Genomic DNA, 19,036 nt, shown 5'->3' with positions numbered 1-19,036 from the left:
CTTCCATCCATCCATCCATCCATTTATCTATAGCTCTATCTGTTCATCTATCAACCCATTTTCTGTGCATTTAAATATAGGTTGTATTCATCATGCTCCTTGAACACTTAATACTGCCATGTACATTTCCTAAGAACAAGCATATTCACTCAACTATTTTGGTTTCCTAGGCTGTACAAACAAATATGATGAAACAGGTTGAGTTAAACATTGAGAATTTATTTGCTTATGGTTGCAAGGTTAGGAAAAAAATCCAGATTAAGGACCATCAGGATGATGCTTTCTCCCCAAAGACTGTGGTGTTCTGGGGCTGGCTGCTGGTAATCCTTGGTCCTTAGCTTGACAAATGGCAATGCACATGGCGGCTTCTCCTGTCCCCTCTCTTCTCTTCTAGGTTCTTTTGGTATTCAGCTTCTAGCTGCTCCCTTTGTGGCTTTCTCTTTCTCTGTGTAAATTTTATTCTGCTTATAAAGGACTCCAGTATTAGGATTAAGACCCATCCTGATTGGGTTGGGGCAAACCTTAACTGAAGTAACTTCATCAAAAGGTCCTACTTACAATGGGTTTGTACTCAAAGGAATGTTTAAATTTAAGAACATGTTTTTCCGGGGTACATACACCAAACACCTTACCACATACGTGCAGTTACCAAGTTCAGGAAATTCAACATTGATATAAACCTTACAGTTTATATCCCACTTTTTCATATGTCCCAATAATGTGCTTTTGAGCGTTCTCCTCTCTCTTGTTAGACATGTCTATGATTATATATTCTATTTGTCATTGTCACTTAAGTTGCTTGTTCTTTCCCTCCCTCCCTTTTTGTGGGAACATGTATTCAATATAAACTTGCCCATCTCAACTACTTCCAAGCATACCTTTCAGTGGGATTAATTATATTTACTATGTTGCAGTATCCTCACCACTTTCCATTACTAAACTTTCCCATCTACCCCAGCAGAAACACCACACCCATACTGCATTAACATCCAGTTCCCTCTGCTTCCTGCCCCTGGCAACCTGTACTGTAATTTCTGTCTCTCTGAGCTTGCCTATTCTCTCATATTTTCTTTGAAGTTACCATGGAACTAAAATTGAACATCCTTAGTCTGTAATAATCTTGTTTGCTTTGGTACCACGTTAACTTAAGTAGTAGACACAAAAGTTTCTTCCTTTACCCCTACATCCCCCACTTCTGTGTAGTTCTTATCACCAATTACATATATTACAAACTGAGTCCAAAACCACTGATTTATCATTACATTTTATGCATTTGCCTTTTAGATCCTGTAGGAAACAAAAAGTGGAGTTACAAACCAAGAATATGATAGTACTGGCAGTTATTATTCAACAGTTTTACCTGTTCTAGAGATCCTTATTTCTTTTTTTTTTTTTAAAGCATTTTTTTTTAAGCTTTTTTTTTTTTTAAAGATTTATTTATTTATTTAATTTCCCCCCCTCCCCTGGTTGTCTGTTCTTGGTGTCTATTTGCTGCGTCTTGTTTCTTTGTCCGCTTCTGTTGTCGTCAGCGGCACGGGAAGTGTGGGCGGCGCCATTCCTGGGCAGGCTGCTCTCTCTTTTCACGCTGGGCGGCTCTCCTCATGGGCGCACTCCTTGCGCGTGGGGCTCCCCCACGCGGGGGACACCCTTGCGTGGCAAGGCACTCCTTGCGCGCATCAGCACTGCACATGGCCAGCTCCACACGGGTCAAGGAGGCCCGGGGTTTGAACCGCGGACCTCCCATATGGTAGACGGACGCCCTAACCACTGGGCCAAAGTCCGTTTCCTCATTCAACTTACATCTATTGTTTATTGTCCTTTCTGTTCGAGTAAAGGAAAACTCCTGTTAGCATCTCTTTTAGGGCTGGTCTAATGGTGATGTACTCCTTCAACTTTTGTTTTTCTGGGAATGTTTTAATCTCTCCCTAATTAAAAAAATAATAATTAATTTCTTTGTTTTTAATTTTGATAAAATAAATATAACATAAAAATTATTGTAGCCATTTTAAGTGGACAGTTCTTTGACATTAAATACTTAGACAAGACTGTAACTGTCACCATCTATTTCTGGACTATTTTCATCATCCTCAACCAAAACTCATATTTATTTAGCAATAACTCACTTTCTCCCCTTTCCCCAACCCATTTAACTAGTATTCTGCTCTCTGTCTCTATGAATTTGCTTATTTGAAGTATTTCATGTAAGAGAAATAATACAGTATTTGTCCTTTTTGTATCTGGCTTATTTCACTCAACATGATACCTTCAAGATCTATGTTATAGTATGAACCAGCACTTCATTTCTTTTCATGACTGAATAATATTCCATCATGTGGATATACCACCTTTTGTTTGTCCATTGATCTGCTGATGGACACTTGGGTTGCTTCCACCTTCTGGCTATTGTGAATAATGCTGCATGGAATATTGGTGTAGAAATCTCTTCTCCAAATATTTTCTCCTATTCTGTAGGTTGTCTTTTCGCTTTTTTTTCCCCCCTATCCGATTACGTCATTATCTTTTTGGTGCATTTCTTCGCCACATGGGGGCCTGCAGCTCTTCATGCTGCTTGGAGGCCTACACCTTACTGTGCAGGTCTTTTTTTTTTACCAGGAGGTCCCCAGGATTGAATTCAGGTCCTCCATATGGTAAACGGGAGCTCAATTGCTTGAGCCACAGCCGCTTCCCATTGCTATTGTCTTTTTTTTTCCTCTCCCCTCTTCCCCCCCCCTCCCAGTTGCCTGTTCTCTGTGTCCATTTGCTGTGTGTTCTTCTTTGTCCACTTCTGTTGTTGTCAGCAGCACGGGAATCTGTGTCTCTTTTTGTTGCATCATCTTGCTGCTTCAGCTCTCCGTGTGTGCGGTGCCATTCCTGGGCAGGCTGAACTTTTTTTTCATGCTGGGTGGCTCTCCTTACGGGTGCACTCCTTGTGCGTGGAGCTCCCCTATGTGGGGGACACCCCTGCATGGCACGACACTCCTTGCGTGCATCAGCACTGTGCGTGGGCCAGCTCCACACGAGTCAAGGAGGCCCAGAGTTTGAACCGCGTACCTCCTATGTGGTAGACGGATGCCCTATCCATTGGGCCAAGTCCGCTTCCCTGCTAATGTCTTTTGATGTACAAAAGTTTTTAATTTTAGGGAAACGGACTTTGGCCCAGTGGTTAGGGCGTCCGTCTACCATATGGGAGGTCTGCGGTTCAAGCCCCGGGCCTCCCTGACCCGTGTGGAGCTGGCCCATGCGCAGTGCTGATGCACGCAAGGAGTGCCATGCCACACAGGGGTGTCCCCCGCGTGGGGGAGCCCCACGCGCAAGGAGTGCGCCCGTGAGGAGAGCCGCCCAGCGTGAAAAGAGAGAGCAGCCTGCCCAGGAATGGCGCCGCCCACACTTCCCGGGCTGCTGACGACAACAGAAGCGGACAAAGAAACAAGACGCAGCAAATAGACACCAAGAACAGACAACCACGGGAGGGGGGGGAATTAAATGAATAAATAAATCTTTAAAAAAAAAAAGTTTTTAATTTTAATGAATTTCATTTTATCTATTTTTTCTTTTGTCACTACTTCTTTTTGTATTTAGTTGCTTTTTAATAGTGTACCATTTTGAATCCCTTCTTCTTTCCTTTTCACTATAATTTTAAGTTTTCTTAGTGGTTACCTTTGTAATTACAGTGAACATCTTTAACTAATGACAACCTAGTTTGACTAGTACCAACCTGGTTTCAGTAGTGTACCAACTCTCCACTTCTGTAATTCTCCTTCCCTCCCCCTTTATATTATTATTGTCTCAGATTACTTCATATTACATCTTTATACATTGTCTGCCCATTAATGTAGATTTACAGTGTTATTTTATACCTTTGCCTTTTAAATCATATGGAGGGCTGGTAGAAGGAATTATAAACCAAAAGTACAATAATACAGGCTTTTAACTTTACCCATATAGGTATCTTTACCAATGTTCTTTATTAATGTAATTTAATTTACTTTAATGTAATTTTATTTTATTTTATGGAAGTGCCAGGGATTGAACCTAGGACTTCATACATGGGAAGCAGGTACTCAACCAGTGAGCTACACCTACTCCCCACCAATGTTCTTTATTTCTTCTTATGGCTTTTGAGTTATTGTTTAGTGTCCTTTTATTTCAGCCTGAGGTACTCCGGTTACCATTTTATAGGGCAGGTCTTCTGGTGATGAACTCTTTCAGCTTTTGTTTATCTGCATATGCCTTAATTTCTTCTTCATCATTGAAAGATAATTTTGTTGGCTATAAAATTCTTGGTTGAAATAATTTTATTTCTTTAAGGACTTTAAATATGTCATGGCCCTGCCTTCTGACCTCTGTGGTTTCTGATGAGAAATCTGCTGTTAATCTTATTGGGGATCCCTTGTATGTAACAAGTCACTCTTGCTACTTTCAAAATCCTTTCTTTGTCTTTGGGTTTTGACAATTTCTCTATAATGTGTTTTGGTGTAGATCTGTTAGAATTTATCCTGTTTGGAGTATGTTAAGCTTCCTGGTTGTTTATGTTCATATCTTTCATCAGATTTGGGAAGTCTTCAGCCATTATTTTTTTATATACTCTTTCTGCATTCTCTCTCTCTGGTCATTCTGGTACACTTGATGATGTCTTGCAGGTCCCCCATTTTTCTTCATTTTTTTTTTCTGTCTTCTCACAACTGATAATTCCAATTTTTTGGTCTTCAAGTTCATTGATTCTTTCTTCTGCCTGTTTAAATCTGCTGTTGAATCCATATAATGTATCTTTCATTTCAATTACTGTACTTAGAAGCTCCAAAATTTCTGTTTGTTCCTATTTATAATTTTGGCGACTTTATTTTATTCAAACAGCATTTTCCTAGTTTCCTTTAATTCTTTGTACATAGATTCCTTTAGTTCATTGAACTTATTTAAGAGAGTCAATTTAAAGTCTTTGACTAATAGTCCCAATGTATGAGCTTCTGCAGGGATGGTTTCTGGCAGGTTCTTTTTTTCTCTGTAAATAGTCCGTACTTTCTTGTTTCTTTGTGTGCTTTGTAATTTTTTTGTTGAGAACTGGATATTCTGAGTTTATGTTTTTATAACTTTGGAAATTTAGTTCTCCCACTCCTACAATCACTAGGTATCTTGTTATTGTTGAGGGCTGGAGTAACCAATTTGTGAGTTTTTCAGACTCCCATTCAGAGAATGGAAAGAGGAAAGAGGAAAAAAATAGGTACTATCTCTTTAATACTCTTTTGCTTTTCCCTGGGTGGGTGGTGGGTGGGATTGGAACATCGACTACCCCCAAAGCTGGCCGTCTAGGGATCTGAATTAGCTAAGCCAAGGCAATGATCAGACCTTACGCTTCTGGATTTTGGAGGACTAGGTTCTTTTAGCCCAGCCTGGCCCCAGCAAGCTGTACCAGGAACCAAGGTTGCAGTCCCTGCTATGCCTGCCACATAGCTGGGGGATGATTGCTACTGTGAAGAGGGTAAAATCACATTTACCACCTTCTTCCTCCAGCTCTTTGCTGGATGCTGCACAGTGCCCCACTAGACTCAAGAGTTTCAGAAGAGTTAATTCAGACAGCTCCTGCCAGATCAATATTTGTTTAGATGGAGGGACTGATTCCTGGAGCTTCCTACTTCACCATCTTTCTAGAAACCTCTCTGAAGTCTCTCTTAACCTGCCATCAAGATGAGCCTGTTTGCCTGACCCCCTTGACCCAGCCCACCCCACGCCTGGCAGCCAGAATATATTCTCTGCTTCTTTCTCTTTCTTCTTCTCTGGGACTTGCATTATGCATATATAGGTGTGTTTAATAGTGTCCCACAGTTTCCTCAGGCACTATTCACTTTTCTTCTTTTTTTCTTCTTCTCACACTGGATGATTTCATTTGTCTTATCTTCAAGTTCACAGATTCTTTCTTCTACCAGCTCCAATCTGCTCTTGAAACCCTCTAAGGAATTTTAAATTTCTATTACTGTGGTCTTCAACTCTGTGTGGTTCCTTTCCATAATCTCATCTCTCTGCTGATATTTTCTTTGTGTTCTTCTCTCGTTTTCCTTGTTTCTTTCAGTTTGTTGTCCATGTTTTCCTTTAGCTCTTTAAGCACATTTAGGACCAATTTTTAAAAAGTTGTTGTCTGGTATGTCTTAAGTCCTCATTTATGTTTCTAGTGCTTTAATTTTCTCCTTTGCCTAGGCCATCACTTCCTGTTTCTTTTATGTTTTGTTACCTTTTGTTGAAACCTGGACATTTTTATATTTTAATGTGTTATTGCTAGAATGTAGACTTTGAAGGACTGTTCCATAAGCTTGTATCCAGCAAGTGTCATGACAGCTTTTCCTGAATGCATGGAGCTAAAAAAAGAAAAAGAAATGAAAAGAAGGGAAAAAGGAAAACACCTTTCCCAGTCTTCGTATCCTTGCAGACTGACCTATGTAGGTGCTCTTCTTCTCCTTCAGGGCTTATTCATACAAAGAGTTTAGAGGATTGCTCTAAGCCAAAGCATAGGGGTCTCCCTGATCCTTTCTGTGCATGTGCCTTGTCTTAGGGATGCACTTGTGGCTCTAGGGATACCCCCCACACATCTCATTTATACAGATACAAGTGTTGCCTCATGGTCTTGGCCACTGCACTGTATGTCCTTTAGCCAGCAATTCCTTACCTCAAGCAGCATGACTTGACTGCTCTCCTATAACGTTATGTCAGAGAGTTCCATGAGCCACTTTCTACACCTAGGGCAAGTTCTGGAATGGCAAATCCCTCACCTCACCACCAGACAGATTGGGCCAGACAGATTGGACCAGACATACATGCTCTTAGTATGTGCACGAGGGTTTCTCTGCTCCTTCTGGAGCCAGGACCAGGGATCTGTGCCCTAAGAGAGTGGGCCGATTCTGAGCTGAGCTGTTAAGGGGTGAGGGAGGGCCACCCAAGGCACCAGCAGATTCCACTACTTTTAAGTAACCTTTATCTTGATTTGGCACATGCACTATTACTGCAGTCCTTTAACTCTTTGTTTTTGGAGCTTTGAGAAAGATATTTCTGCCAGTTCTTGCTTGTTGATCAAAGGTTATGTGGAGACAGAACCCTGAAGCATCTTACTTCACCATCTTGAATGGGGTGGGGCATGAAAAATTAATTTTTAAGCAAAAATATTCATTATCACTATAGCCTTATCACATATAAGTAAAACTTAATTTTACTGAAGTGGTTTGTGTCTGGCTTTTTAAAAAATATATTTTTAATTTATTTTTAAAAGATACATAGAGCACACAAAACATTACATTAAAAAGCAGGAGGTTCCCATATACCTCAGTCTCCACACTCCTCTCTTTTCCCACATCAACAACTTCTTTCATTAGTGTGGTACATTCACTGCATTTGATGAGTACGTTTTGGAGCACTGCTACACAGCATGGAGTATAGTTTACATTGTAGTTTACACTCTCTCCCAGTCCATTCAGTGGGTTATGGCAGGATATATAATGTCCTGCATTTGTCCCTGCAATATCATTCAGGACAACTCCAAGTCCCAAAAATGCCCCATATCACACCTCCTTTTCCCTCTCCCTGCCTTCAGCAACTTCTGTGGCCACTGTCTTCACTGGCTTTTCTTTTAAGACCATGTTTTTGGCTGGTGGTTGACTTTTACTTAACAGTGCCTGAAAAGAAATGAAACCTAAATATAATGAGAGCTGATAGCAAATGGTCTCAGTGTAAACACATAAGCATAAGCATATTATCTTTTAGGTGTTTAAGCTAAATATATATAATATTGAGTATTCAGTGGTGACAAAAATGGCTCCAATTCAGCATCTTTCTTTTTTTTCAAGGTTATTTTTATGTTATACAAATTCTGTTATTTATATTTTGCTTTCTATTGTACCATTTGATAATATGTTTTAGACCATTAAACTAAAAGATTTATTCTCTATTTTACATTATATTTGAGCTTAGCCAGGCAGAACAGTTCAAAATGATCTGCATTTAGGTGTGAAGAAAAGGAGAATAAGAATTTATTCATTCAGCAGCTGAGACCTAGTTTTGGAAGGCAGAGTTGTATTTGAAAGGCAGAATTTGTTGACTTGTGCTTTATCAAGATTTTTGTGGCATTTTCTTTTAAATATTTTGCATGGTCCAGTTTTACATGTTTCACATAATGCAGTTTTGCAGGCACATTCCCAGATGTGCACCCAAAATGTAAACATTGTACCTGGTCAATTGGGAAAGTTTTCAAACCCAAAATATCAAATGATGTTCTACCTCCTGCTTACTCTGTCAGAAGCAATGAGAAATAAGTGCCTTTGGACTGCAGTGCTAGTTAGCTGCTACTTGAGGTCCCACTTTTCTGTACCATAAGATGCCATCTCTTCTTGTGTTCTTAATCTCAACTAATGTGTGAGATTAGTTCCTCTTATGACCAGAATATGGAGGCCTGTAATTTTATATAAAATTACTTCTGATTGCAAGACAGGGAGCAGAACTTACTTTTTTAAAGTCATTTAAAATGGGAGGTCCTGTGTGTTGATTTCAGGGTATATTGCAGAACTGTCTCTTTTTCTTTGTGTTCCTCAGACTTGGTGATTTTGAGATTATGAATTTCAAGGACTTTGGCAGAACAGTTCAAGCTCCTTTTTTTTTTTTTTTAAACTGCTGTATTAAGTTTTTCTATTAACATATCTGGCCAGTAGGAATCAGGGAAGGCAAGTGAGTTTGTTGTGGGCCTTGATAATTAGGATAAATGGCATAGTTAGGAGAGTTAAAGGTCATTTGGCATCAGCCATTGGTCTCCCAGGTGCCGGTACTGAATTGGGACTGTATGTACCCCAGAAGAAACATCTTCTTAAAAGTTAATCAATTCCTGTGGGTATGAACTCATTGTAAGTAGGACCTTTTATTTTGATGAGATTACTTCAGTTAAGGTGTGTCCCACCTCAATCAGATGGGCTTAATCCTACTGCTGGAGTCCTTTATAAGTGGAATGAAATTCAGGCAGAGAGAGAGAAAGCCAAGGAAGGAAGAAGCTGAAACAGAACTTAGAAGAGAAGGAAGAGACTGGGAGAGGCTGCCATGTGCCTTGCCATGTGACAGAGGAACCAGAGGATCCTCGTTGGAAGGGGTGGGACTGCAGTTCCATCAGTCTCAGAGGACAAAGCATCATTCCATAGATGACCCTCAGATATTGAAATCTAATGGATTATGCCTTGTACTATTTTAGAATTGTTTGGGACCTGTGACCCCTGTTTTCCTTCCAGTTTCTCCCTATGGGAATGAAAATGTTTATCCTATGCCTGTCCCTCCATAGTATATCAGAAGCAGATGACTTGTTCTCTAGGTTTGGCAGGTCCATAGACAGAGGGGGACTATGCTCCAGGACAGACCACACCTACCATCGATTTTGATGAATGTTGTACTAAGTATTGTTTCTGAAAGGACCTAAGGCTTTTAGGATATTGTGATGGAATGAATGTATTTTGCATATAAAAAGAATATGTCTTTTTGGGGTCCAGATGATGGCATGTAGTGTTTGGAACTGTTTGTACCACCAAAAAGCATGTTCTTAAAATTAATCCATTCCTGTGGGTGTGAACCCATTGTGATAGCACCTTTTCATGAGGTTACTTCAGTTAAGTTGTGTCGCCACTCCATCAAGATGGGTCTGGAGTTCTTTATAAGTGAATGAAATTCAGGCAGAGAGAGAGAAAGCCACAGAAAGCAAGAAGTTGAAACAACCTGGAACAGAAGGAAGGGACCAGGAGATGCCACTCCCTGCTTGCCATGTGACAGAGGAACTAAGGATCACTGGCAGCCAGCCCCAGAACACCACAGTCTTTTGGGAGAAAGAATTGTCTTGGTGATGCCTTGATTTGAACATTTTCTCAGCTTTAAAACTGTGAGGGAATAAATTCCCACTGTTTAAGCTGAACCACTTCATTGTGTTTACTTGAGCAGGCTAAGAAACTAAACAGTTCTCCAGGCAAAACTACGATCTGTCCTTCTGTCCTGGAAAAATATGGCATTTTAGTATGCTTTTCTTCCAGCTATTCTTCCGCTTAACAAAGTATATTAATGTGAGTATCATCTTTTTTTCGGAGGGAGAGAGAGCTCTATTTGTTCTACTATAAATGACAAGGTTTTTCCTGTCCACCACAACGAATCAATTACCTCACAATATGTTGGGCATCTATATTTGTAAACCCAGGTAAAGTATATACATAAACAGATGTTTTTGGCATAGCTGTGTTTGTAGCTTCGATCTTTTATCCTTGCACTTGTGAATCTCTCTCTTCTTTCCCATTTGTCCAAACATGGTAGACACGCCAATGTTGAGGTATGTGGAGTCCTGTTATTTAAAATAAAAAGCAAACCTTTATTTCATTTGGGTCCAGTGGAAATGTTCAACTGTAGACAATTTATATTTGGAAGGCTGTGGAAACAAGTAGATTTCTCTCTATTCTGTCACATTCTCAGCTATGAAATATTTCCATTATACTCTATGAATCACACATCATTCTTCTTCACTTATTATCTCTTTATATAGCTACTCTTCAGGGTTTGTCTCAGAAAGTTAAAGTTCTTAGTCCATTTCTAACCATAAAGGATAGGATTAGGTTTCTGTCTTCCTTCTCAGAAGTGTTCTCAAGAACAATATGTTCTTCCCTTTCCTATTAAGCCAACACGAAGGTCTGTTTATTCCCTCATGTGCTTTCCTGTCATAAATCTTATCTTTACTCAGGTGACAGAATAACACCTGTTTTCATTCTATTGTATTTTGGATGTGTGAAAGTCGTATAAAATCAGGAGTCTAGGGTTTTTTGTTTTGTTTTGCATGTCTGTTTTGTACTGAACATTATCTTCAGAGATGCTACATGAGCTTGCTGCAGACTCGACCTTTATTGAACTCTGCCATCTCAAAAAATAAGGAAAACAGGTAAAACCAAAAGGAATAATTGGAAAAACCTCCTGTGGAGCAAAACTGTCACAGCAGAATGATTCAGCAGTTGGAAGAGAGCATTATTGATTGTGAGTCCTTAGTGAATTTGAAGAAAAGCAAAATTATTTTTTGCCTTTTTACAAGCATTATTTATTTAAGATATTGATAATTTAAATATGAGGAGACTCATAAAACTTTTTTTTTTTTAAAGATTTATTTATTTATTTAATTCCCCCCCTCCCTTGGTTGTCTGTTCTTGGTGTCTATTTGCTGCGTCTTGTTTCTTTGTCCGCTTCTGTTGTCGTAAGCGGCACGGGAAGTGTGGGCGGCGCCATTCCTGGGCAGGCTGCACTTTCTTTTCACGCTGGGCGGCTTTCCTCACGGGCGCACTCCTTGCGCGTGGGGCTCCCCCACGCGGGGGACACCCTTGCGTGGCACGGCACTCCTTGCGCGCATCAGCACTGCGCATGGCCAGCTCCACACGGGTCAAGGAGGCCCCGGGTTTGAACTGCGGACCTCCCATATGGTAGTCGGACGCCCTAACCACTGGGCCAAAGTCCGTTTCCCTCATAAAACTTTTTGATGGCAGAATATTTCAAGAAAATTTTATTTTATAAAAGTATATATTTAATTTTATAAATAATAACTGTTCCCTTAAATTAAAAATAAAAGCCCTTTACTTCTCACAGTGTCTACCAAAATAAATTTCAGAGGACTAAAGACTTAAATGTAAAGAATAAAACAGCATAAACATTTAGAAGACTACAGGAGTGAAATATTTATCTGGTACAGAAGGAGAAGGACTTTGTAAGCATATGAATAATGGAAGAAATATTTACAGAAAAAAAGCCCAAACTCCATAAAACACTAGATTGACAACATAAAAAAATGCAAAACTCCCAGGGCCAGCTAATTTATGGGCTGGGTGCAAAATGAAAATGTGATCTCCTTGTTGAAAAAGCAGAAAAAAATATCATTAAAAGTATTAAAATATTTGGCTTTTCCCATTCTTTTGTGGACATCTTCTCAGCTTGTCAAGGTTGTTTTTGTTTGTTGTTTAATGTCATTCTTAGAGAAGAAATTTAAATTTTAAATTGTTAGCTTGAATTTTACCACTCTTTAAATTGTGCAATTCCCAGTTTTAAGTGCAAATATAGGAACATTTAACTCATGTGGAATCACCAAATTGAATAAACTTATTCTACAATGAACATTCAGATATACTTGCATTATCAAATATCTATCCATCCCCCTACACTTCATCAACTTTTTAAAAAATATACATTTCAGGGAGGTTGCAGGTATCAGTATACTCACCCATAAAAAGTTCACTGTGTATCCATTGTTTACAAATTGAATGCTTTTGGAATATGAATATTTGAAATTATATATGAGCATTTAAAAAAGATAATTACTAGAAAACTAAATTCTATTATTTTCTTTTCATACTTTTTGGAAGGGTAAGTGAGGAAGGGAAAAACTGCTTAGGTCTGTATAATTCTTTTTAGTTTACGAAGGATTTTTCTGTGTATTTTAAAGTTTGATCCAATATTGTTATTTCTAATATGAACATTAATAATAATAGCTAGCAGTTATTTTTTTTTTAAGATTTATTTATTCCCTCCCCTAACCCCACCCTGCCACTGTCTGCTGTCTGTGTTCATTTGCTGTATGTTCTTCTGTGTCTGCTTGCATTCTCGGTGGCACCGGGAATCTGTGTCTCTCTTTTTGTTGCGTCATCTTGCTGCATCAGCTCTCCGTGTGTGTGGTGCCACCTCTGGGCAGGCTACACTTTTTTCGCGTGGGGCAGCTCTCCTTACGGGGTACATTCCTTGCGCATGGGGCTCCCCTATGCAGGGGACACCCCTGAGTGACATGGCACTCCTTGTGCATCAGCACTATGCGTGGGCCTGCTTACCCCATGGGTCAGTAGTAGGTGGACCCTCTATCAATTGAGCCAAATCTACTTCCTGCTAACAGTTATTGAATGCTTACTTTGTGCCAGGTAATGAGCTAAGGTTACCCCTAGGGAAGGTGCTATAATTATCTGTATTTACAGACGAAGAAACTGGGATAAAAGAAATTTATTTTCTTCCCAGAGTTACAGAGCAAGGAAGTAGCAGAGCATGGATTTGAACCAAGATGTTTGACTGCTCTAACAATTACATTTTTCTGCCTTTATACTTTAAAAAAATCAGATGAGAAACCTAGACTCAAGAGGTTGAACAACTCGGCTTGTATCCAGAGTAGAGACAAAAGTAGGAACCTTAATGAGATCTTTTCAATTATTATCTTGATGCTCTTTCTACTTACATCAAAGTGACATCTAACATTTGTAGAGTTTTTTGTGGATGACAAGTGTTCTCTAATGTGAAGTTGCTTTAAGTATGGTGTTGAGAGCAGAAGCATGTGGGTGATGAAAATTGAGTGTGGCGGTGGTTTGGTTTTAAATACACACGCGTGCTTGTTCATGTGTCCCCCCTTCCCTGTACTGGCTCTCCTCCCACCCTCTCTTGCTCTTGTGCTTGTTTTTTCCCTTCCTCTTCTTGTTTGGCTTCTCTTTAGAGAGGAAGTGGTATCATAGATAGTTCACTGCCTTCTTTCTTTTCCAACGTTAAAAATTAGACTTGAAGTTCTATGAAAGCAAAATTTTCATAACATATTGTTGGTCCTTGGTTTTAGGTCTAAATTCCACTTATCAGGTTGCTAGTCCTCTTTTTTACCCTTAAGCATTAGAACAGGCTGTTATAACAGGACAATCACTGAGTATTTATTTATCGAATACATGCCAAGTGCTTAGCAGTGTTTTATGGCAGATTTGTATATATATAGTTAAAGTTTTATCTATAGATTGATGATGATCAGATTTCTTTAAAAGTTGGGGATTATAAATTTCAATAGTGAGAATTTATGGGTATGAAGATGACCTAGTTATAGGAGTTTTCCCATCAGCTGTTCTGTATAGAGATACACCAAGTCCTGTTCATTCCACTGATACTTGGTTTTCATGTTTATTTTTCTAATAGACTGATTTATTCACTTTAAAAAATATTCTTCAGCCCTTGGCATGCCGTTTAAATTCACATTTGTCAGTTACTACTATTTTTAGACTAAAGTCTCTGGTGTTTGATGGATTCCTGAGGACAAAAATATTTTCTTGGATGTTGGCTCTTTACTGGTAGCTATTCATAATAATATTTGAGCATGTTTTAGGAAGAATTGCTGAAAATGTTTTTGTTCTCTTTGATTATCTCTTATAAATCAGTTTCTAATACCTATTGTATTGTCTGACTTTAAAGACAAAATGGCTTATTTTAGGACTGCATCTGATATTATTTCTCCCTGGATTATTAATTAACTATGAATATTCTATGAATATTAGCTACTGCTTTTTTATGCTTTTCTATGTGCCAGGTGTATTGTGATTTATATCCACTATATATTTGATTCATGTTTAACAGCCCTGTAAGAGTTTGAGAAAATGAGGCACAGAGAGGTTAAATCGCTTGTCCTTGGCCATTTGGTTAGTAAGTGAAGGAGCCAGGGTATGTGTCTCTCAGCTCCAGAGTCCCTGTGTTTGACAACTGCTCCAGTATTTTTCATAGTATAATCCTCAGGCCTCCTGCATCCTAATAATCCCTAGAGTGAGGTTTAGAATTGCAGGTTCCTAAGCATCACCCTAGACCTGTTGAATCAGAATCTCTGTAAATGAAGAATGTTTTTAGTCATCCATTTGATTCTTACATACACTAAAGTTTGAGAACCCCTGTGCTCTGCTAGTCTTACATAAGCATTGCCATTTGCTTCAGTGTCTATTAGGCTAGAAAGATAACTGAAATCAGACATTCTTATTCCTGGAGTAAAGGAAATTTTAGGTTGATCTTTCTGCTTTTTTCTTTGCTTCAAGATTGTCATGGATTTTAAGCACCCAGATGGTGTCACAGTCCCAGTTATGTTGCCTCGTCGGAGTTTGCTGGTGATGACAGGAGAATCTAGGTACCTTTGGACCCATGGGTATGTATTGAGATGACCTTGATGACAGGGTACTTTTACTTGGTGACAATTCTCATTCTTCTCTGTTTTACCCACCTAAAATTGCCCCCATGCCTGCATACTGAAGGTTTTGAGTTATATATCCTAGGCACATCTCTAACCTTCTTTTCACTATTAACCTTTCATTTTGAAAAAAATTCTTACAGAAAAGTGACAGACATAGTACAGTGAACTCCCTTCACCTTTGACCTAGATACACCAATTGTGAGCATTTTCTATGTGTTTTGTTTTTCTCTTGCATATATTATCATCATTATTATTTTTGTGGAATCATTTGAGAGTGAACTGCAGACATCATGACATCTTTACCTTTACGTGCTTCATTGTGTATTCTTTAGAATAAGGACACTCTGTATGTCAGGCTTTGACCAACTTTGGCCAGGGAGCCAAATTTAACCCTCTGCCTGTTTTTGTACAGCTTTTGAGTTAGAATGGTTTTTACATTTTAAAGTGTTGTAAAAAAATACATGCACATGCACACAACAATGAAACCAATGAAGACTGTATGTGGCTCTCAATGCCAAAATATTTACTGTCTGCCCTTTATAGAAAAGCTTTGCCAACTCCTGTTCTATAAACCATGGTATAATCATAAAATTTAGGATATTCATTTTGATAAAATACTTTATCTAGTATAAATCTGTATTCAAATTTTGCTAGTTGTACTTTTTAGAATGCTTTCCTTCTGATCTAGCATCCAGTCTTCTGATCTAGCATTCAATCCATGATCTGGCATTACATTCACTTGTCAGTTCTCTTTAGTCTTTTTATTTCATTTTATTTTTTTTAAGATTTAATTTATTTATTTCTCTCCCCTCCATTGTCTGCTCTCTGTGTCTACTCGCCGTGTGTTCTTCTGTGTCCACTTGCATTCTCGGCAGCAGCAGGAAACTGCATCTCTTTTTTGCTGCGTCATCTTGCTACGTCAGCTCTCCGTGTGTGTGGCGCCACTTCTGAGCGGGCTGCACTTTTATCACATGGGGTGGTCCTCCTTGTAGGGCATACTCTTGTGCGTGGAGCACAGCACTCCTTGAGCATCGCAGCTCTGTGCGTGGGCCAGCTCACCACACAGGTAAGGAGGCCCTGGGTTTTGAACCCCTGGACCCTCCCATATGGTAGACAGACACTCTTTCAGTTGAGCCACGTCCACCTCACTCTTTAGTCTTTTTAAATTTGAAACAATTCCCCAAGTTTTCTTTGTCTCAGATCACATTGATGCTTTTGAGGAGGTCAGTGGTTTTTGAAAAATGCCCCTCAATTTAGTTGGTTTAATGAACTCTAATCCTGAATAAATGGGTTATACATTTTTGTCAGGAATACATCTTTTGCCTTTTGAAGAGGGAGCATGACACTACTGAAATTTGCATATATTGTCACTTAAAATAATGCTGAGGTCTGTACTTATTAATTCTGTCCTGCTTGGACATTTAAGCTGATGCAGTTTTATAAAAATTCAAGGAAATGAACAGGTAAATGAATTTGTAATGTGTCCTAAAGCCATAAAAAAGATGGTCTGCTTCTATGCAGTAGGAATTTTTTTTTTTTAAGTTAGAGAAGTTATAGGTTTGCAGAATAGTCATGCATAGGATTCCTATATAGCACCCTATTATTGACAACATACATTTGTTACAATTGATGAAAACATTTTTTTTGGAAATATTTATTTTACTTCATTTTATTTATTCTCCCCCCGCCTTGTTGTTTGCGCTTGCTGTCTGCTGTCAGTTCTCCGTGGTGGCGCAGGCCATCAGCTCTCTGCAGTGGTGTGGGCCAGCTTGCCTTCACCAGGAGGCCCCAGGAGTTGCACCTGGGGCCTCCCATGCGGTAGATGGGAGCCCAATCACCTGAGCCACATCTGCCTCCTGAAAACATATTTGTGTAATTGTACTATTAACTGTAGTCATGGTTTACCTTAAGGTTCACTGTTTGGGTTGTGCAGTTCCATGGATTTTTTAAAGAAAACTTTATTCGAATAACATATATTCAACCTAAAATTTCTCCTTTTAACCACATTCAAATATAATTCAGTGCTGTTAATTACATTAAAAATGTGTGACTGTCACCACCATCCATTACCAAGGCTTTTCCATCATCCCAAATAGAAACTATACATTTTAAGCCTTAACTCCCAATTCCCTTTCCCTGGTCCTGGTAACCTATGTTTTAGATTCTGACTCTGTGAGTTTGCTTTTTCTAATTATTTCATATCAGTGGTTTATAGAATATTTTTTTATGTGTGACTTATTTCACTCAACATGATGTTTTCAGGTATCATCCATGTTGTCACATATCAGCATTTCATTTCTATTTATGGCTGAATAATATTCCATTATGTATACGTATCACATTTTGTTTATCCTTTCATCAGTTGATGGACACTTGAATTGCTTCCATATTTGGGCAGTTGTGATTAATGCTGCCATAAATATCTTGAGCTGGAGTTTGCCTGATTTTTAAATGGTAATTTTAGATATTTGCACTTACAATAAATGAAAAGGGTATTGTGACCCAATGGTTTTAGGTATTCTTGGAATTTTGAGACTATTCATATTTTCTTAGTTTGGATTCATTTTTACTATCAATAGCATTTAAATTTCTTTTCATATTCTTATGTTATAAATATATTTCAGGATATAAATATATTAGGTTATAAATATATTTCTGGATAATAGTACAGATTAACTGTCTTAAAATAGCATTTGATAATTAGTCTTCTGTTCAAACATAGTGTGCTATTAAATGTTAATAGTAGTTACCTCTGAAAGGTTGGATTATAGGTAATATTTATTTTTTATTTTCTTTCTAGAATCAAAATTCTCTACAATAATTTAAGGGAGGAATAAACTTCTGTTATCTTTAAAGACTTCCACTGATACCTGCTGCCTGCACCATGGTTATGTGTGTGTGTGTTGTATGTGTTGTGTGTGTGTGTGTTAGAAAGAAAGAAAGAAGGAGAGGTGGGAGGAGAGGGAGTAAGGGGACATAGATAGAAACAGGAAGAGCAGGATGAGACAGACGAATAAATGATACACTGACCTTTGGGCATTTATCAGAGTCTCTGGATGGATGGGGGAATAGATTGAAAAGGCATATTTAATATAATTAACAATATTTAAACTGTGGGAAGTAAACCTTGATAAAAACTTCTTTTAAACTTTTTAAATTAAAGTAAAAAACAAAAATAAAATAACATCTCAACATAACCATGGTTGTGCATTTTAAAGTGTTCTCTTTGTTGTTCATGGTTTTGAAACAGCTATTTAAAGAACATAACAATTTTTATTAATTCACATGATTTCATAAACATAACTGCCACTTCTTAATAAAATTGTGTTGTGTTTATCAAATATGTCAGCATATACATGAACAAAAAGCTCTCTGGAGTCGGACTATGTGCCCTTGCCCCTGACACTGAATCTTTCTGAGCCTTGAGTTTCTCACCTGTAGAATGGGAACAATAACAATATGTTTCTCACAGTTTTCTGTAAGGATTAAATGAGGCAGCATAAAAATGAAGATTAAGGGCAAAGACTTTGTAAATAGACTGCCTCAGTGTAAATCTTGGCCCAACCCTTATTAGTTGAGACCTCTGGGCAAGTTATTTAACGTCTGTGCCTCAGTTTCCTTGTCTTTAAAATGGGGAAAATGAAAGAACTTACTTTTCAGTGTCAACAACAACAACAAATTTTTTTTTTTTTGATGCTGGAAAAGAGCACTAGAAAGCACTTTAGAGGGATATGGATTGAAAAAGTTTGATTAACACTGCCTACAATATTAATTCTAAATACCTCAATCTAAATTGAATTTGATCTAGTTCAAATCTACTCTTCTAACTGCATCTGTACTATGTCCCATATAAAAGGTACAAATTGACAGGCAGCAGATGGGACAAATTTAAAAGTCAGGTGTATTCTTTTTGGCAGATGCAGTGGTGGTCAATGTGACAAAATAGAGTCCAGAAATATATTCACATATATAAGATCGATTAATTTTTGACAAAGACACCAATGCAATTCAATGCAGAAAGGAACATCTTCAAAAAATGGTGCTGGAACA

General features: G+C 38.4%; 1 protein-coding gene across 3 annotated transcripts in view; it reads left to right on the top strand.

Annotated features, from left to right (window-relative positions):
* Nucleotides 1-19,036, top strand: part of ALKBH8 (alkB homolog 8, tRNA methyltransferase) — a 90,915-nt gene that overhangs the window by 39,151 nt on the left and 32,728 nt on the right. For all 3 annotated transcript variants that reach the window (XM_058289410.1, XM_058289411.1, XM_058289412.2), the window contains exon 8: nucleotides 14,835-14,941. In XM_058289410.1, the coding sequence (XP_058145393.1) occupies nucleotides 14,835-14,941 (107 nt within the window). The remainder of the gene's footprint in view (nucleotides 1-14,834; nucleotides 14,942-19,036) is intronic.

Source organism: Dasypus novemcinctus, chromosome 27 (genome assembly GCF_030445035.2).
Source record: "Dasypus novemcinctus isolate mDasNov1 chromosome 27, mDasNov1.1.hap2, whole genome shotgun sequence".
Taxonomy (NCBI): domain Eukaryota; kingdom Metazoa; phylum Chordata; class Mammalia; order Cingulata; family Dasypodidae; genus Dasypus; species Dasypus novemcinctus.
The sequence above is the reverse complement of the archived record's forward strand: the minus strand, read 5'-3'. Positions and strand labels throughout refer to the sequence as shown.